At 43.1% G+C, this 21,135-nt stretch overlaps 1 protein-coding gene across 1 annotated transcript in view; it reads left to right on the top strand.

The window, feature by feature from the left end:
• The window catches only part of HUNK (hormonally up-regulated Neu-associated kinase), an 86,482-nt gene that overhangs the window by 41,365 nt on the left and 23,982 nt on the right, over positions 1-21,135 (top strand). Inside the window, exons 3-5 of the mRNA XM_037905217.2 lie at positions 431-486; positions 6,119-6,254; positions 11,142-11,269. Of these exons, the coding sequence (XP_037761145.1) occupies positions 431-486; positions 6,119-6,254; positions 11,142-11,269 (320 nt within the window). The remainder of the gene's footprint in view (positions 1-430; positions 487-6,118; positions 6,255-11,141; positions 11,270-21,135) is intronic.

The following is a 21,135-nucleotide window of genomic DNA, read 5'->3' as shown; positions in this document are numbered from 1 at the left end:
CGTAGGGCCTGAGGAGGGAGTCTACATAGCCAGACAATCCTGCTGTCAAGGTGCCAATGCCTGAGACGATGGGGCGTCCAGGATTTCCAGGTTTATGGATCTTGGGTAGCAGATAGAATACCCCTGCTAGGAGTTCTAGGGGTGTGTCTGTGCAGATTTGTTCTTGTGCTTTTTCAGGGAGTTTCTTGAGCAGATGGTGTAGTTTCTTTTGGTAACCCTCAGTGGGATCAGAGGGTAATGGCCTCTTTTTATGTAAGAAAATGCTTTAAGTGTCAAACTAAACTCAACTTTAACCATGGAACCATGTCCACTGCTTCCATACTTCATAACATCGATCACTATTTCTGACTCTTGTAAGGAAACAGTTGAGAATGACTAAAAGTTGTTTCATCATTTCAGACGCTCACCCAAAACATTTTATTTCTTTCAGAGACTTGAAGATAGAAAATCTGCTGCTAGATGAAGACAACAATATCAAGCTTATTGGTATGAAACTCTTTTGACCATTCCAATAATTGAAATCTGTGCAATCATATAAAGGGAATTTTTGAGTCCTTACAATCCTCCACGTGACAACACATAATGGTGTTACAGAGAGATGCTGAGAGAGTGCAAATAGCATCCAAGCTGTTGCTGAAAGCACCCCGTGAAAAACGTTCCAGTGAATTCAGATTTATTTATTAAAGGCCTGATCCAGCAGCCTTTACTTAGGCAAAGCTGCTATTGAAATCAGTGGGAGCATTGCCAGAATAAGGATTACTGAAGAGACCCCACAAAAATCATTTGTTTTACCCTGTTAATTTCATATTTATTAAGTGCTGGATTCTGCCCCCAGATGCACATGCTTCTGCTGAAGTCAGCAGGAGCTGTGCACACACACAGCAGCTGGCAACATTTGGTCATCTGTTTATATACAGTAAACTCATTTCCAAAATCAGATGAGAAATTGATTTAGAAGCGTGTTTAAAAAAATAAAATCAACAATGGACTCTTGATTGTGTTAGGGCACTCATTGTATGCAGTGCTTAATTCATTCAAGTCCTGCAGACATTGTAGATTAATCATCTATGAATATATTCTTTTCTCACTGCCTGTGTGTAACTCCCATTTATGTTAATGTGGGCATTGAAAGGAAAATATGCCCCTTATTAAAGAACATCTGTTTATATTTATTTCCATGCCTACACATTTTACAGCAGCAGCATCTTTAGTTGTCTGCTTAGAAGCTAGATTTTTTCTTTCACCCTGTCTTTGAAAGAGAGGTTTCGTCATCTCATACTTGATGAAAAGTGTTGACTAAACTTAGGTCAAAAGGTGCGCCAGGTCATCTAGATGAATGATACACATCTCTGTGCAAACAAGAAGGGATACTTTAAAATATCCAAAATCCACTTAGGAATTCGGTGTTTTGAAAAATGGCCATGACTTGTTAGTCACTACATTTTAGTGAATCAAGTAACTCTGGAAAGATAATAGCAAAACAAAATGTTGCATTGCCTCAATTGCAGGTCAAGAGGATATTGATATGTTACCGTGAATCATTCATCAGTAATGATGGATACCACCCATTATCTCAGTTTAGCAGCTAAGTGAGACCAGATGGTTTGTAACACTGTAATGAGAACATCTGATGGATTTAAAGAATTTCTATAACTTTCTTGTTATTCGGTGTTTGATTACCCAACAGTACATACACTTGACATCCAAATACAGACACAGTCAGATGATTCATATACAATATAAAACTGGTGTGCCAAAACAAAAGAAAAATTTTCCAAACTGTTTCCACAGTCTTACTTGCTTCAGTTGCATAAGTAAGGTGGGTGGTGTGGAAAGGATAGGGAAGGAGATGTTTAGATCTTCCTTAGACTAGCTAGCATTAAAGTCAATTGTCCTCTAGTCCTCACAACTGACAGCATCTTAACAGTAGCAGATTGTGCTCAGTATGTGTTTTTAAAACAAGGCAATTAAATCCCATTGTCCAACTGTATATGTTATAGAACATAAAGAGCTTTTTATTAGACTAATAGTTTATTAGACTAAAAGTAAAAGCAGATTTACAGTCAATCCAAACAGCTCTTGTTTCAGGTTCTCCTATTCTATAAGGAAATCCTTGGATTTAATTTTCTTGAGAAGGCCACCATTTGATGAAGCAGTCCAAAACAGATATGAGTTATCTTTTAAGTTATCCACCAATTTGTTGGCTAATGTGTCTCCTCTGAACAATTCTTTATATGACACCTGTAGTGATTGGTCCTGATACCTTAGTGACACCAGTTCAGGGCAACTGCACTTGTATTCCCCCTCTATCGTCCAGCAAGGATGTCCACTTTCAGGCTTCCGGCTCCCCAACTGTTGACTGTCTTGGGTAGAGTCATGTGTCTTTCTTCCTCTTGACGAGGGTATTTCCAGGCCACACAGCTCCCTGCCTTCACTATAAATTCCCTAGCAAAGTCAGGCGTCTAAGCCAGCCTGCTTTACTTTTCTCTTTAGAAAGAGTACACAGTGTAATTGCCACATTAGTTACCACACAGCTCTTTCTAATCAAGCACATTTACTCTTAAGGTAAAAGCACTACAGAGAAAATGGATTAAAAACAATAAAAGAACCTACATGCATACTAATCAGCTTACCAGAGATCACTCCCTCACTCTAACAAGGCTTCTGGCTGGTGAACAGTCCTTCAAACCTTAACCCCGGGGTTTTCCTGTGGTTACCCGTTCATAACTCCTTTAGCTCAGAACAAGCACTCCCATGAATCTGTGAGTTACTCCTTTATTTCATTTGGGCCTTTTGATCCTGGGAATAGGTGATTTGTAGACACAGGTCCCATCCCCATGGTAAAACTCAAAAGATCAGGTCAGGAGGTAGGCATTTGCATTTCCCTCCTCTCAAGTATTTCCTAGGAAACCTACTCAACTAACAGCTCGTTCTTGTCTTAACCCAAGAGTCCTTTGAAGCTTATAACGCTTCCCAAGGTTTGGATTAGTCCTGTGTTTTAGGCAAATTACATACAATCCCATAACAACACAAACATTTTTAATACAATGAGCTCCTAAGTTACTTAAACTTAATTCAGTAAGTCCTGGATATTGCAGGAAATTGTCATACCTCTTAAAACACGCAGACAAGTATTTCTGAAAATTTTGTTCTGAAACCCTTATGGCAGTGGTTTTTAACCTGTGGTCTGCGGACCCACTATGTCTAAGATTTCCAAAGGGGTCCACACCTCCATTCGAAATTTTTTAGGGGTCCACAAATGAAGAAAGGTTGAGAACCACTGCCTTATGGCCTTGATTCGTCATTCCATTGGAACTACGTTTTGGGTGGAACAGAGAAAAGGGACCACCGGGAACTGGTTGCAGCTCCCTGATTCAGAACCCCTGGCCCTGGTCCAGGTTAGGGCACAGAGGCAGCTCTAACTTACACCAAGTGGAGGATTGAGTGTAGTGGAGATCCCTGTCCTGCCCCGGCCATGCCCTCATATTTCCCTTAAAGGAACTCTTCTGTGTAGGGGAAATTCTCCACCAGCTGTCTTTGGCTGGTTGAAGGCTGACGTGTGTTGCTTGTGCAGCACAAAATGGCCGCAGTGGACAAGAGAATCTGCCCCTCCTGGCTCCCCTGTGCACTCTCTCATTTAGATGATACATGATAATGAAATGTTTTATATCTCCATAACTATGGAAGGTCTCTCAGCAGAGGCTGTCATTGAATGGATGGCTCCCAGCAAGGGCTTCTGAGTGGCAATGAGTCTGATTTGGAGAATTAAGCTCTCCCTTGTATGCATGAATATGCAGAGATAACTTATGTTAAGCTCCTTGGGGCAGGGACTGCAGTCTGATGTGGAATAGGACTCTGGGAATTCAGTTCCCATTGGAATGCATGAGTAAACAGGAACTTTCAAAGTCAGATGAATGTATTAGGTCATTGCTCTTCAATTAACCAAAACATTTTTTTTTTTACTTTGACCAACATAAGAGTCATATTCTGTATTAGGTGCCAGTGTGCTTGGCATTATACAAAACACAGACAAAGACAGTGCCTGCCCCAAGGAACTTAATACAAGTTATCTCAGTAACAGAACGCCTCTGCTTACTCATGCATACAAATGAGAGCTTAATTCCTTGAGTCTGACTCCTGTTCTGCATCACACTGCCAAAATGATGGCTTCTGATTTTGTCAGTTCTTCTTTGCTCCGTATTAAGATGATTTAAAGTAAGTTGTTAGTGATTTGTATTAGGTGCATTGGTTATATTCTGTTATATATATTCCTTTTATTGCATGAAGTGTCGCCCTTGTCAGCTGCTTGCTAAGACTCAGATCTGAGAAGTGGGTTTTTGAGGTCTTGGTGAAATAAATGTGCTTCTCTGTAGCCAGCAGCCCTTGATCACAGGTATCTGATAAAGACACAATCGTAGTGCGTGTTGTGGGGCTTGGGGCATTCTTGGTACCACAGGTTGGCATTCTGTTCAAGAAATAATGGGCCAAAAGCAGCTCTTGTGTAAGTGGATGCAACTCCACTGAAGTTGCTGCAGCTTTGCCAGCTTGCACAAGAGCTGAAATATCCCATAAGTTCTTATATTAAATGTCTGAGAGTACTAATGGCCCTGTTATTTAGTAACATTCTCATCACTGTAACAGTCTAGTTTAATCAGTAGCCCATATGCTGAGCTCAGTATTGTGTTCCTGAAGGTGTTACAGCATAGAAGTGTAATGTGATGGTTCCCTGGTTGAGCATTAACAGGAACAGTGGGGGAGTTTCCCCATGCCATAATATTTACTTTGAGGAACCAATCATGGTCTTTGATCTTAATTCTGCAAACAGCAAAGGTTACAAAAGATATTGGATAAAGACAATACCAGCATTACAATTATCAGTGTTTGTGCCAATTACATTCTTTCATTAAGATCAAAAGTAAATATTTATTTAAAAGCCCACTGCATATACTACCAATATTTTAGCAAAGAGCTTCTTCAAAAATGTAGACCAGAAATAATCTGGTCCAGTCTATGCACAAAATAATAACACCAACAACAAGAATATTCAGAAGTATTTGTATAAACTCGAGGGATAAGTCATCTCTGGCAGGGATGATTAATCAGTATCCAGACAGGTTAGGATTCCATCAGAGGCAAGGAATAGTGGCAACCCTTCTTTCAGTTTTAACAATGTGCTCCTGCAGACTCCCTCCGGCACATTTGGAATGCTCAAATGTAGGGCAGTGTACCTGCATTCTGTGCTTGCCTTCCTCCCAAATAGTCAGTCAAGTGGAAAGTATTCATGTGCATTCACTTAGACACTTCAGCTCACATGGTAATCTTTATACTTTTATTTTTTCCTAGGCATTATTCAGTTTTCCTGTCTACATTGATTTCATTTAAATCACCCTGAGATCCATATGTGTTGTATGCATTCTGGGAATTTGTAAGAAGCATGAATCAAATAAAAACACTCAACTGGAAATGGAGACTTTACATGGATAGATCAGATATCACTAAGGGCTACAAATACATTACTTCAAACAAACAAAAACCTAAACAAAAAAAACCCAATTTTTTTTTCCACCCATATTTTCCCCTATTTGCGATTTTAGAGTCAGAGTGCTGACTCTGCAACCTTGTGTTTATATATTACCACCACAGCCCTAGAAAGCAAAACCTCTTGTTAAGGTTGACAGCTCATTTACACCATTTAGTGGAAAAGTTTGAAGCCGTAACATTTAGACTTTGCCTTTTAGCAACGTCATGCAATAATATAAAATATTGGACAATCTTAAAGTCATCTTCTGCCCCATACACATGAACACACAGGCCAAATTCTGCTCTCAGCTGTGCTCATGCAACACCCATTGAAATCACGCAGTTGCAAGTGTGCATTTGACAACAGAAAGTATCCTAAGTTTTGTTTCTCCAATAAATTAAAAAATTACTTGACAAAAGCTTCTACTCTTTCAATCCATAAAGACAGCAAACTCTTGAAAGTTTCTTTTTCAGGACGATTTCTTCTTATGGCAGTAGACTGCATATGTCTGGAAAAACTGTGCTCTTTTCACTAATGTTTCAGTGCATATGTGTGTGAACGTGTGTGTATGATCTAGTATTTCCTTCATTTTCACAGACTTCGGCTTGAGCAACTGTGCGGGTATCTTGGGTTACTCTGATCCATTCAGCACACAGTGTGGCAGCCCGGCCTATGCAGCCCCAGAACTTCTTGCAAGGAAAAAATATGGTCCCAAAATAGACGTTTGGTCCATGTGAGTTATGTAGCTTGTAACAGCTAATTTTTTATTTTTATTTTTTTACTGTAGCTCATATCAGATATATTAAAGTGTTTGGTTACCGTGATCAACCAAACTCTCTAGGAGTAGCATGACCCACTGCTTTATGGCCCGGGGGACGTCTGGATTAGAAAATGGACTCTATTATATTTTATATTTATTATTTAGATTTGGAGGAGCTGAAAATGTGCTAAGAACTTTCCAAACACAGAGGAAGATATGGTTTCTACACTGAAGGGCATAGAATCTACTGTATGTAGTTCCTTTTACACCAAAGGATCTCCAAATGCTCCCACTAAATCCATATATTGTGTACAGTCAGCTCTGGCATGAAGGCTGGAAGCTATGCGGATCACTGTATAAAGAGCATAATAGTAAAGGGAAAAGACATTTCAGCTGAGGAAACTTGGACAAGCCTTTTCTCATACAAATACAAGAAATGTTGTGAGATTTTTAATGTCCATGCAGTGCAGACAAAAGACTCCATTGCCGGAGGTAGGGGAATGCTAAGGATGTTTTGGAGCCGATGTATGTGTCTGCATTACTGGAAAGGCTTGTACTGTTTGCCCTCCTGTTGGCCCGTATGTGGTGTCAGCTGTATATATAGACACTTGTTTCTTCTCCTGGTTGGAAATAAACACAATTGTAGTCTACGAGCAGGAAGAGGTGGGAAAAAATGGCATAAGATCAAACATTAATGAGGTAGTGCCTTTCTGAGCACTAGAAGTCTGGAGCTCTAGCCTTGCCCTGCTACTGACTGGCTGTGCAGCCTCAGGCAAACCATTTAACCTCTTTGTGACTCAGGTTCCCTGTCAGTAAAATGGGGATCATAAAACTTACATGCCTGAACTGTGAGCATTCATTAATTAACGTTTTATAGCCCTTTGAAAATGTAAAGTATTATCTAGGTATTATTACCGCTAAGAGGGATAAACCATAGATATACATAGCAGTAAGAGAAATAGTCAAATGTATGCTTATGTACAATGGGTAGAATGGGTTAATTTCTTATATAACTCCATTGATGTCAGTGCACCAGGGCTGAATTTGATCCAGTCATATCTTATTACAACTAACCACTTTTTAGGAGCGTTACAAGTTGGAGCCTAATTTGTAGTCCCTGCTCTGAGGAGATCCAGAACTAAACTATCATACAGCTACTTAATCTCTCACGCCTGCACAGGGTCATCCGTCTACATCAGGGATGGTGGGGGTTACCAGCACTGTGGAATGCAGGAACTCTTACTGTGATTGGAATGCAGACAATCAGAAGGCTGCCATTCTTCTAAACCCTTAACCTTTACCCGCAAAAATATCCTGTGCCAATATTTTTTTTAATTTAAAAAATATATATAGTTAGTGCCTAGCCTTCCCTGTATCTAACCACACTAATGCTAGGGAGTGTGACTGACCTTATAATATACTGACTATAATATACTAACATCTGTGAGGGGAGGGCTCCTACCTCATACTGAGAATGAGGGGCGATCAGCAGGTTATCTCAAGTGCCTATATACAAATGCACAAAGCCTTGGAAACAAGCAGGGAGAACTGGAGGTCCTGGTGAAGGCAAGGAATTATGACGTGATTGGAATAACAGAGACTTGGTGGGATAAATCACATGACTGGAGTAATGTCATGGATTGTTATAAACTGTTCAGGAAGGACAGGCAGGGCAGAAAAGGTGGGGGAGTAGCACTGTATGTAAGGGAGCAGTATGACTGCTCAGAGCTCTGGTATGAAACTGCAGAAAAACCTGAGTGTCTCTGGATTAAGTTTAGAAGTGTGAGCAACAAGAGTGACGTAGTGGTGGGAGTCTGCTATAGACCACCGGACCAGGGGGATGAGGTGGATGAGCCTTTCTTCCGGCAACTCGCAGAAGCTACTAGATCGCACGCCCTGGTTCTCATGGGCGACTTTAATCATCCTGATATCTGCTGGGAGAGCACTACAGCGGTGGACAGACAATCCAGGAAATTTTTGGAAAATGTAGGGGACAATTTCCTGGTGCAAGTGCTGGAGGAGCCAACTAGGGGGAGAGCTTTTCTTGACCTGCTGCTCACAAACCGGGAAGAATTAGTAGGGGAAGCAAAAGTGGATGGGAATCTGGGAGGCAGTGACCATGAATTGGTCGAGTTCAGGATCCTGACACAGGGAAGAAAGGAAAGCAGCACAATACGGACCCTGGACTTCAGAAAAGCAGACTCTGACTCCCTACGGGAACTGATGGGTAGGATCCCCTGGGGGAATAACATGAGGGGGAAAGGAGTCCAGGAGAGCTGGCTGTATTTCAAGGAATCCCTATTGAGGTTACAGGGACAAACCATCCGGATGTGTCGAAAGAATAGTAAATATGGCAGGCGACCCGCTTGGCTTAACAGTGAAATACTTGCGGATCTTAAACACAAAAAAGAAGCTTACAAGAAGTGGAAGATTGGACAAATGACCAGGGAAGAGTATAAAAATATTGCTCGGGCATGCAGGAGTGAAATCAGGAAGGCCAAATCGCACCTGAAGCTGTAGCTAGCAAGAGATGTTAAGAGTAACAAGAAGGGTTTCTTCAGGTATGTTGGCAACAAGAAGAAAGCCAAGGAAAATGTGGGCCCCTTACTGAATGAGGGAGGCAACCTAGTGACAGAGGATGTAGAAAAAGCTAATGTACTCAATGCTTTTTTTGCCTCTGTCTTCACTAACAAGGTCAGCTCCCAGACTACTGCACTGGGCAACACAGCATGGGGAGTAGGTGGCCAGCCCTCTGTGGAGAAAGAAGTGGTTAGAGACTATTTAGAAAAGCTGGACGTGCACAAGTCCATGGGGCTGGATGCGTTGCATCCGAGAGTGCTAAAGGAGTTGGCGGCTGTGATTGCAGAGCCATTGGCCATTATCTTTGAAAACTCCTGGTGATCGGGGGAAGTCCCGGACGACTGGAAAAAGGCTAATGTAGTGCCCATCTTTAAAAAAGGGAAGAAGGAGGATCCTGGGAACTACAGGCCAGTCAGCCTCACCTCAGTCCCCGGAAAAATCATGGAGCAGGTCCTCAAGGAATCAATCCTGAAGCACTTACAGAAGAGGAAAGTGATCAGGAACAGTCAGCATGGATTCACCAAGGGAAGGTCATGCCTGACTAATCTAATCGCCTTCTATGATGAGATTACTGGTTCTGTGGATGAAGGGAAAGCAGTGGATGTATTGTTTCTTGACTTTAGCAAAGCTTTTGACACGGTCTCCCACAGTATTCTTGTCAGCAAGTTAAAGAAGTATGGGCTGGATGAATGCACTATAAGGTGGATAGAAAGTTGGCTAGATTGTCAGGCTCAACGGGTAGTGATCAATGGCTCCATGTCTAGTTGGCAGCCGGTATCAAGTGGAGTGCCCCAAGGGTCGGTCCTGGGGCCGGTTTTGTTCAATATCTTCATCAATAATCTGGAGGATGGTGTGGATTGCACTCTCAGCAAATTTGCGGATGATACTAAACTAGGAGGAGTGGTAGATACGATGGCAGGTAGGGATAGGATACAGAGGGACCTAGACAAATTGGAGGATTGGGCCAAAAGAAATCTGATGAGGTTCAACAAGGATAAGTGCAGGGTCCTGCACTTAGGACGGAAGAATCCAATGCACCGCTACAGACTAGGGACCGAATGGTTAGGCAGCAGTTCTGCAGAAAAGGACCTAGGGGTGACAGTGGACGAGAAGCTGGATATGAGTCAACAGTGTGCCCTTGTTGCCAAGAAGGCCAATGGCATTTTGGGATGTATAAGTAGGGGCATAGCCAGCAGATCGAGGGACGTGATCGTTCCCCTCTATTCGACATTGGTGAGGCCTCATCTGGAGTACTGTGTCCAGTTTTGGGCCCCACACTACAAGAAGGATGTGGAAAAATTGGAGAGAGTCCAGCGAAGGGCAACAAAAATGATTAGGGGTCTGGAACACATGACTTATGAGGAGAGGCTGAGGGAACTGGGATTGTTTAGTCTGCAGAAGAGAAGAATGAGGGGGGATTTGATAGCTGCTTTCAACTACCTGAGAGGTGGTTCCAAAGAGGATGGTTCTAGACTATTCTCAGTGGTAGAAGATGACAGAACAAGGAGTAATGGTCTCAAGTTGCAGTGGGGGAGGTTTAGGTTGGGTATTAGGAAAAACTTTTTCACTAGGAGGGTGGTGAAGCACTGGAATGCGTTACCTAGGGAGGTGGTGGAATCTCCTTCCTTAGAAGTTTTTAAGGTCAGGCTTGACAAAGCCCTGGCTGGGATGATTTAATTGGGGATTGGTCCTGCTTTGAGCAGGGGGTTGGACTAGATGACCTCCTGAGGTCCCTTCCAACCCTGATATTCTGTGATTCTATGACTTAATTTCTATGCTGTGCACGAGTTACTGAGATTGCCAGCAAAATGGAAAAAGTAAATTCTCCAAGGGAATTCAGTTTAAAGGCCCTTTTAGGAGTGAGGAGAAATAGAAGGAGCATAACCGAGTTTTCATCAGTGAACTGGCCAGTTTTGGGGAGTTAATACCAAGAATTGTTCAGTCTTGTTATACAGCTGCTTTGTGGGCCTGATCCAAAGTCTACCGAAATCAATGGGAGTCTTTTCACTGGCATTGGCTCTGGATTGGGACCTTTATATGAAACTCCCACTGACATCAGTGACCATTCCACATACAGAGCAGCAGTGAAATCAGGTTCCTATTCCAAGGTTCTAAGGACCCTAGAGAAATGAAAGTTGCACATTAGTTTTACAGCTGTTGACCATTAAAGTGAAAATATTGCAGATAACTACAACATCTATGCTTTTCTACATGCCTTTCCCCACTCCTGATGGCATACTTTTAGTTCCTTAACTGTTTCTTCTCTGCTTCTCTTTTCAGTGGAGTGAATATGTATGCTATGTTGACTGGGACTTTACCTTTCACTGTGGAGCCATTCAGTCTGAGAGCTTTGTATCAGAAAATGGTGGACAAAGAAATGAACCCCTTCCCTGCCCAACTCTCCACAGGTAATCAGCACAGCATCCCCAAATCTATTCATATTCATTCAGGTGGAACCATCGCATTTAACTGTGGATTTCAAGATTTTGCACTAACATAACATGTTAACTGTGAAAGAATGTAGGTATTTTTTTCATTATAGTTAAAGAAAGATCTGCATGTCCCACAATAACATAGTGCTTTGCTTTTTGAACACAAGATAGAGAGGGACAATGTTGCAGTGAATCTGAGGTATGAGCATGCTGCAATATTGTGGAGAGGAATTTGTGGAGTTGCTCTGCTTTTTCTGATGTGTTGGTCTATTTTTCATTTCAAATGATTCAAATGAGTTAGATTACAAAATTATTAGTTGTTATTATTATTAATAATCATAATAAAATATTTGTTCCCACAGTAGATCCTTGCCATTTGCAACAGTATCATTGCTAAACTTCAATACAAATTGTGTCAGCGTGTGTCAAAAACCCTGCTTTTTTCTTAGGTTTTATTTGCCTGGACAGAATTTGGTCTTTCCTCTTATTCTCCAAACACATGTATTTTGAGATAGAATTTTAATTTTTTCAACCTCCTGTGACAATGAGTTCCACATTCAAAATATGCATGGTGGGAAAAAATATTTCATTTGATCAGCTCTGAGTTTGCAGCCTTTTAATTTCATTGAATGTCCCCTTGTTCTTGAGATATCAGAGATGAAGAACAGATGCTCCCAACCTGCTTCTTTGTATCAGTCATCATTTTATATATTTTTATTAGGTACTGCCCACCTTTGCTAGTTGAGGGACAGGTTGGAGGACAGAGGGACTTGCTGAACCTTCACCAGCTCTCAGCATGGGAATGTTGTGGTGGGGATTGGGAGTGTTGAGTTGTAAATTGGAGGATCAGCACTCTGTGTGTGGGAGTTAGGATAGTCAAGACACTAACTAGGGAAAAGTGGGTGATGGTACCAAGGGGCAGTAGTACTAGATCGTTGCTGGGTGACAGGTAGTGGGTAGAGTGTAAGGATATGCAGTTGGAGAATCCTGATTGGGGATCGGTTGCTGATCAGGAAGTGGGTCTGATGCTGCAGCTGGGAGGGGGACTATTGAATCTGTGCAGATCATTGGAGGGACTATGAAGGTAGAAAATGGTGAAGGGGACAGGAAAATGGTGAACAGCGGGGAGGGCTATAAGCAAGGACTGCCTCCCACAGATTAGCAGCATACAAGCTAGGGCAGAGGTGGGCCAACTATGGCCCACGGGCCACATCTGGCCCGCGGGACCATCCTGCCCAGCCCCTGAGCTCCCAGCTGGGGAGCCCCCGGCCCCTCCCCTGCTGTCCCCCTTCCCCCGCAGCCTCCTGCCGGGCAGTGCGGCAGCGTGGCTGGCTCTGGCCGGGCGACACAGCTGCCAGACATGCTGCTCTGAGCGGCATGGTAAGGAGGTGTGTGTGGGGGGGGGGGGGGGGTTTGGATAAGGGGCAGTGGGTCCCCGGGGGCAGTCAGGGGACAGGGAGCAGGGGGCGGTTGGATGGGACAGAGGTTCTGGGGGTGGGGGCAGTCAGGGGATGGGGAACGGGGGGGGGAGGGGGAGGGGGGTTGGATAGGCATGGGAATGCCGGGGGTGGGGGCTGTCAGGGCGGGGGTGTGGATAGAGGTCGGGGAGGACAGGGAGCAGGGGGGTTGCATGGGGCAGAGGTTTGGGAGGGCAGTCAGGGAGCAGGGTGGGTTGGATAGGCGTGGGAGTCTCGGGGAGCCTATAAGGGGGCTGGGGAGTGGATAGGGGTCGGGGCAGTCGGGGGGTTTGGATAAGGGGTGGGGTCCCGGGGGGGCGGTTAGGGGCAGGGGGTCCTGGGAGGGGGCGGTCAGGGGCCAAGGAACGGGGGGTGGGGATTGGATGGGTGCGAGGTTCTGAGGGGGGCAGTCAGGGGCAGGGGCCAGGCTATTTGGGGAGGCACAGCCTTCCCTACCCAGCCCTCCATACAGTTTTGGAACCCCGAAGTGGCCCTCAGGCCAAAAAGTTTGCCCTGATCCAGGGACATGTTGAGTGGGTGCTCCTTTTGCAGTTATCTGTGTAGAGTTGGGGAGAGAAGGCATGTTGGCAGTTGCAGAGGAGGAGCAGCTAGGTCCTACATTCAAGGGTGGATTAGGAATGCAGATAGAGAGCATGTTGGAAGCACAAGTAAGGTGTGGATTTTCCACTGGTTCCCTTCCTCACAGTAGAAGGTGCCCACGATCACTGAGCCATTATTTTAGATGATTTGTTGCATTTAGGAATCGCTGGGTAAAATTCAATGGCCTGTGTTATACAGGGGCCAGACTAGATGATCATAATGTTCCCTTCTTGCCTGGAATCTATGAACGTGTGTAATGTATGAATATGTTTTGCTTTTTCAAATGTAATCGTACTTGTTCCTTCATAACGTGCAGTTGGTTGGAACTTTTCGTGTTCACAATCAGACATGTATAGGTGAAGGTATTTAGGTGAATTTCATTTAGGCCTGGTCTACATTAGGAAATTAGGTCAGTATAACTACATCGTTCGGGTGTGTGAAAAATCCACACCTCTCGAGGCGGTGGACACCTTCACCCTTAGGAGAATCCCTCCATTGGCATAGGTAGGGTCTGCATGGAAGCACTACATTTACAGCATTTACTTCCCATTCACTATAGAAACTCCCTGTAAAAGTGTTTTGCTCCTGTGGAGATTTCTGTGTGCCCAAGAATCCCCCTAGTTATTGCAAGTTTGTAGAAGTGGTAAATACTGTATTATTACCGTTGTTTACTATTAAATCCCTTCCATCCATGCTTTCCAGGCCCTGAATCCCAGCCTCTGCCTTCTGACTGAGGAGAATTAAAGAAGGCTCCCTTTGGAGTCTGTCAGCATTGCTCCTTGTTCATCCCGGACCTGTGTGTGGCCCTCCTCTTCTGCCCAAGATTCATGTACTAGTGTTTTATGAGTGAGCTGGGATGCTGCAAGTCTCAGTATCTATCTGATACAATTAGAGTGTTTGCTATTTCCATTCCAGAGTCTTCCTGGTAGGATTCTGTTGCATTAAATTGACATTTTTATATCCTAGTCCACTTTCTAAAGCTCTACTGAGTACTTGGGTTATGAGTAAGTTTATAATAACTGCTTTATGCTGTACTGGATGAGATCCCAAATCTTGATCCTCTTGAAGTCAATGACAAAAGCTCTTATTGACCTCAGTGGGACCAGGATGTGGAGCTAAAATCATACAAAGCCGGGATTCAGAGAGGCCTCTGCAATGCAGGTCTGTTTCTTACTGGGTATTTTCTGCTGTACTTGGACCAGTGGGCTTTGTGCATTATTCATTTTCATTGTAAGGATCAGAATTCTTCCAAAAATTGCATCTTTGTGTAATTTGTAGCTATCTGACATGAGTCTCTACAGCGAAAGTAACATTTCATTTATCCAGTGGGAGTTACAGTAGTTACTTTGAGCTTTCAGAGATAGAAGATTAATGGAACAGACTTAAATCTGTTAGCCTTTACCCTACTGTACATAAAGGTATGCCTCAGTTCTTGATTTAAGGTAGGGGACCTGCACATTCACTGATTTGGCAAACCGTGATTTAAGATGACATTTTTCTTGCCACTATTAGGCTGTGGGTCAGTAGACAACAGCTGTTCTGCTCCTCTGCTTGGCAAACTGTTGAATTTGTTAACTCTTTAGGGAGACAGCCTTTTTTCTTTAGCCATGTAACGAACGGTTTGAGTATTTTTCTGATGCATGTAGAGGTCTGAGGAGAAATTATTTGCAGAAGATGTCTTTAACTGTGCAGTATATGTTGTGTCAACATATAATTTCATGAATAGAAAGTCAGTTACATCAAACAAGCAGCCACTTTAATCTGCAAAAGATAACGAATCATCTATCTAAAAATTAAAATTTTCAGTGACCATGAGCACCCAAAGCAACTATATGGCAACAATGGGCCAGAATTTGAAGTTGGTGTTCAATCTTCCTTCTAGGAATCCTTTTTTCATTCGGCCTCTTAGACAACAGAGCCATCCTGGTATTGGTTTTAGATGAACAATATTTCCATTGGTAAAGAGCTTGACAGCAACCTCACAGAGACTCTTGGCTTCTCTCTTTACTTCTTCTGTACCTCAGATACTTTCCTTTGGGAATAGAGAGATGAAGTGAGGACTACAGGAATACTTCCAAAAGGGTGTTCATCAACACAGTGCTTTCCAAACTGTGAGCCATACTTCCCTTGGAGAGCCACAAAAGGTTCATGAGGATCCCATGAGTGTTTGGGAGAAAAATGGAATTGCTACACCTATTTTTTGTTTTCTAGTTAAGAGACTATTAAACTTGTCTTAAAAATCACCTGTGGTTTAACTAAGGGTTCTGCTTCTTATGCTGATGCTGCTGTCAGGGCTGGGAGTCTCTCTGTGTATATCTACAATACAGTTGGGAGCAAGCCTTGCAGCCTGGGTAGACAGGCTCGCGGAAACTCAAGCTAGCACATTAAAAATAGCAGTGTAGATGTTGTGGCATTGGTGGCATCTTGGGCTAGCACCCAATCAGGTGATCAGGTGGGCTTGGATTCGGGTGGCAAACCTGAGCAACCGTCCATGCTGCAACATCTGCATCACTATTTTTAGCATGCTATCTGGAGCGAAGTTAGCACAAGTCTGTCTGCCTGGGCTGGGAGACTCTGTCCCAGCTGTAGCATAGACACACCCGCTGTGCCCTTCTTTCCTGTAGGGAGCCTTCTGCAGAGAGACTTCCTGCTGGAGGAGTCAGTCAGCTGGAAGTCTCTCAGCTGAAAGCCTACAGTTGGAGCGGAGGACAAAGAGAGGCCAGCAGCATCAGCCCTAGCACATGGGGTAAGGGGGCTGAGGTAGAGATAGGTGCATCTCGTCTTTATAATGGAATGATTTTTGCCAAATGCTCAGCCTATATTTAACAATCGTTGGGCTGAAGAGGAAGATGATTTTCATAAAGTTAAACAGAAAAGGAAGCAAAGTAGATAATATGACAAGTTACATTATGTTTGGATTTTTATGTCTTGCTATTACTGTGGAAAATCCACAGCCACAGCGTGTCATTTGTTTTCAAGTGTTCGTAACTAAGAGTGCAAGGCCTGGGAAACTAGAGACATTTAGAAACCAAACACCCAGAATATGTAAACAAGAGCTGTGATTTTTTCCTTCAGAAACCAGAAGAATTAAAGTGGCCCAAAAAAAAATGTCTAAAGAATGTCTAAATGTCTAAAGAAGCAACTGTTCCTCAGAAAGCTGTAAAATCATCTTTTGGTGTGGCCACGTGAATTGCGAAATGCAAACAAGCACACACTACTGGCAAGTCCCATTGATTTCCAGCAGCAATAGACACGTGTAGAATTATGATTGGGGAACATGCAGCCATGACACTGCAAACCATTCCTATGCCAAATAATACCATCCGTCGACCCACTGATGCTCTTGCAGAGAATGTCCAGGACCAGTTGATAGAACAAGTTAAAGAAGAGTTAATATTTTGCATTGCAGCTTGATGAATCTGCAGACGTAGCCAAGCTTCAGGCTCAGCTTCAGTGTTATGTGAAGATTTGTCAAAGCAGGTACAGTATTGAAGAAATTCTCTTCCTCAAAGAAATCCCAATCTGAACAACTGGTGAAGAAATGTTCAAAATCCTCAATTAATTCATCATAGATGAAGGTCTCAACTGGTCTGTGTGTGGGGGGCTATGCACTGATGGGGCAGCAGCCATGGCTGGAAAGAACAGTGGGCTTGAAGCATAAGTAAAGAATGTGACACAAGCAGCAATTTGGACACACTGCATGATTCATCACCAAACTTTGGCTCAAAGAAGTTGCAACCTGAAGTACATGAGGCCCTCAATGTTTAAATTGTTAATCTTATAAGCAGGGCCCCACTAAATTCACGGCCATGAAAAACACATCACGGACTGTGAAATCTGGTCTCCTGCCGTAAAATCTGGTCTTTTGTGTGCTTTTACCTTATGCTATACAGATTTCACGGGATGAGACCAGCATTTCTCAAATTGGGGGTCCTGACCCAAAAGGAAGTTGCAGGGGGGGTCATAAGGTTATTTTAGGGCAGTCACAGTATTGCCACCCTTACTTCTGCGCTGCCTTCAGCGCTGGGTTGCTGGAGAGGGCGGCTGTTGGCCGAGTGCCCAGCTCTGAAGGCAGCACCCTGCCAGCAGCAGCACAGAAGTGAGGGTGGCGATACCATACCAGGCCACCCTTACTTCTACGCTGCTGGTGGCGGTGCTGCCTTCAGAGCTGGTCTCCTGACCAGCAGCCACCGCTCTCCAGCTGCCCAGCGCTGAAGGCAGCGCCACCGCCAGCAACAGCGCAGAAGTAAGAGTAGTTGTAGCACAACTCCCCCTACAATAACCTTATGACCACCCCCTCCACAACTCCTTTTTGGGTCAGGACCTCTACAATTACAACGCCATGAAATTTCAGATTTAAATAGCTGAAATCATGAAATTTATGATTTTTTAAATCCTATGGCCATGAAATTGACCAAAATGGACCATGAATTTGGTAGGGCCCTACTTATAAAATCCTGGGCAGTGAACACATTGTTTCAATATTCTGTGTGAAGCAAAGAGCTCTGCCCACACTTAGCTTCGGTTTTACACTGAAGTTAGGTGGTTGTCACATGGGAAAATGTTACAGTGTATCCTTGAATTGTGTGACAAAATCAGAATTTTCCTCCTTAGGAAAACAGACCTTGCAGATTACATGTATAAATATGGACATGACTATGTTAGTTTACCTGGTGGGCATATCTGGCATATTGAATATACTGAATCTAATACTTCAAGGAAGGAATACAAGTATACTAGATATATTTGAGAAAATATACTAGAGAAAATCAGGGGATTCTTGAAGCTTTGTCTTTGGAGATGCCACATTTAAAAGGGAGTTACCAAGATGTTTCCAGTGTTATCAGACTTTTAAAAAGAACAGAGTGAAAGTGATGAAAACCTCTTAGACCAGATATTAAATCGTGTCTGGATTGTATTCCGTTTTTGATTAATATTTTTCTGGAGTTGAACATGAATCTCCAGATACCAACTGGATTCAAACTCCATTCTTGGTAACAGTTGACTCCATTCCAACCTCAAGCTTCTGAGCTCAAGAAAATCTCTTGGAATGGACAACTGATCACACACTGAAGACCACGTTTTCAAATCTAACAGAGCAAAGGATTCTGTTAAAGGAGAGCATGAAAAACTCAGTAGAAGCTATAAAAGTGCTGCTTCCTTTTATCTCTGTGGGTGCGTCTACACTGCAATTAAACACCCTGTCTCATGTCAGCTGACTCAGGCTCACAGGGCTTGGGCTACAGGGCTTTAAAATTGTGGTGTAGACATTTGGACTCAGTCTGGAGCCCAAGTTCTGGGACCCCACAAGGGGGAGGGTCCCAGAGCTTGAACGTCTCACCTCAATTTTACAGTCCCGCAACTCGAGCTGCGCAAGCCCAACTCAGCTGACACAGGCCAGCCGTGGGTGTTTAAATGCAGTGTAAACATACTCGGTGAGTCTGAGCTTTCAGCAATGATTTCTGTGAAAATTAAACACAGAAATAATTTAAATTTGAAAAATGACTTATGTCTGGTGCCATCAGAGAGTCAACCAAACATCATGCAACTGTGCAGTTTGAAACAGACCCAGTCTTCTCACTAAAATCTTGGACTATGTCCAAACACACCCCAAAATCCATATTTTTAATTATAGTTTTAAAAACATGGATTAGATTTGATTTATCATTAAACAAACTGTATGTGGTTGAATAAAGTCCCCAAACTGTCCAGGCTGTAGTGTCTCTCTTGAATCTAGTGTCCTGAGTTGGTTAAAAAACAAAGGTATTTGGTTGTGGGAAGCCACCAAGTTTTAAAATATCTGTAAGTAAACTGCAGTACTAAAAAGTTTGGGAACCATGGCTGCAGAGCATTCAAGTTTAATCTCATTTTCTTTTATTTTCCTCTCTCTCTGCTTATTACAACTTATTTATGTTACAGAATTCTAAGTTTTTCACAGCTGATAGTCCATAAATTCATTGATATTTTACCTTTTAATCACTGCATCCCAACGATTGTTTGTAAAGCCTATCAGACAGTATCTCCAGGGTGTGTAAGCGTACGCGCCATTAAGCAAACTCTGTGAAGCAGAAAATGAGGTGTTAGCATTTATGACGGCTGAGCAACTGACAGTTAAAATTCCATAAATGAGTTGCATCATGTAATGACCTCTATTGCTAATACAGTTTTAAGGGGTTTTAAAAATTGGGTCTAACTTATGGCTCAGTGGTATGAAATTGCCTTAGCTTGTTTCGTGTGGTCAGTAGTACAGACAGCAACTCTATGCATAATTTCACCAAGCAGACATTCACATTCGGCATTCTCTAAAAACAATAGAAACCAAATTGTTTCTGACCACTGCAAGGAATGTGGCTTCTCAGTGTCAACACAGAAGAATGTTTGTATTCCTATTAATAAAACTCGTTTTACAACTTTTTAAAACTGAGCTTGGTCTCAGAATGAAATTTAAAGAGAAACTAAATTTCCAGTGATGTTGGTCTTGAAACTGTAAAGAGAACAAACATCCCAAAATTATACCACAGAAAGAAAATTCTGCCAAGTGTAAGGTGATTGGCTAACCAGATTAGCACCATCCTTGATTTCATAGATGAAGCCCCAGCTTTATGTATATAGACAACTGTTGGCTGGATAATTCAGTTATACCTTTGTTAGCTCAGCGACTTTGTTCAGCATGGACCAAGGGAATGATATAACAGTTTTATTTGCATCTGACTTCATATGTAACATGCTCCACCTCCAAAGATTGATCTGTTGGCTTCATGTTTGCTTTTCCGTACAATTCATGGTGTTAGGTCTTATGCCTAGGGCCCTACCAAATTCACGTTCTATTTTAGATAATTTCACGGTCATAGGATTTTAAAAATCGTAAATTTCATGATTTCAGCTATTTAAATCTCAAATTTCATGGTGTTGTAATTGTAGAGGTCTCGACCCAAAAAGGAGTTAGTGGGTGTGGGGGGGGTGTCACAAGGTTATGTGGAGGGGTTTCATTACTGCTACCCTTACTTCTGCTGGCGGCGGCGCTGCCTTCAGAGCTGGGCAGCTGGAGAGCGGCAGCTGCTGGCTGGGAGCCCAGCTCTGAAGGCAGAGCCGCTGGCACAGCAGCTGCACAGAAGTAAGAATGGCCTGGTAGGGTACTGCCACCTTTGCTTCTGCGCTGCTGCCTGCAGAGCTGGGCCCTCAGTCAGCAGCCGCCGCTCTCTGGCCACCCAGCTCTGAAGGCAGAGGTGCAGAAGTAACGGTGGCAATACTGCAATCCCCCTAAAATAACCGTGTGACCCTCCTGCAACTCCCTTTTGGGTCAGGACCCCCAGTTCGAGAAACGCTGGGCTCCCCCATGAAATCTATATAGTATAGGGTAAAAGCGCACACAAAAATCAGATTTATGCAAAGAGACCAGATTTCACGGTCCATGATGCATTTTACATGGCTGTGAATTTGGTAGGGCCCTACTTATGCCTGTAGGGTTTGGATCCTGGCTCTCTCAATCTGTGCCATCACAACACTTAAGATCAGCTGAGGTACTTTTTCTAGACACTAGATGCAGAGCAATCTCAGTGGAGGGTTCTTGGCTCTGGAATTCATTTCATTCAGCCTGAATCTTTTGATCTTTATAGTATGGCAGAAGTCTCATCCACTTAGTCAGTCATTTGCTGGAGGAAAAGGGAGCTTGTATAGGGAATTGAACTCATTTGGAGACTGAGTTTATTTACATAACACTTTCAATAAGCATTGTGCACTGTTGTTGTAACTGTGTTCAGAATCTGTTGGGAGATGCATTTTATA

The sequence above is a fragment of the Chelonia mydas genome, chromosome 1 (genome assembly GCF_015237465.2).
Source record: "Chelonia mydas isolate rCheMyd1 chromosome 1, rCheMyd1.pri.v2, whole genome shotgun sequence".
Lineage (NCBI taxonomy): Eukaryota > Metazoa > Chordata > Testudines > Cheloniidae > Chelonia > Chelonia mydas.
Note: the sequence above shows the minus strand (reverse complement) of the source record. Positions and strands in the feature narration are given on the sequence as shown.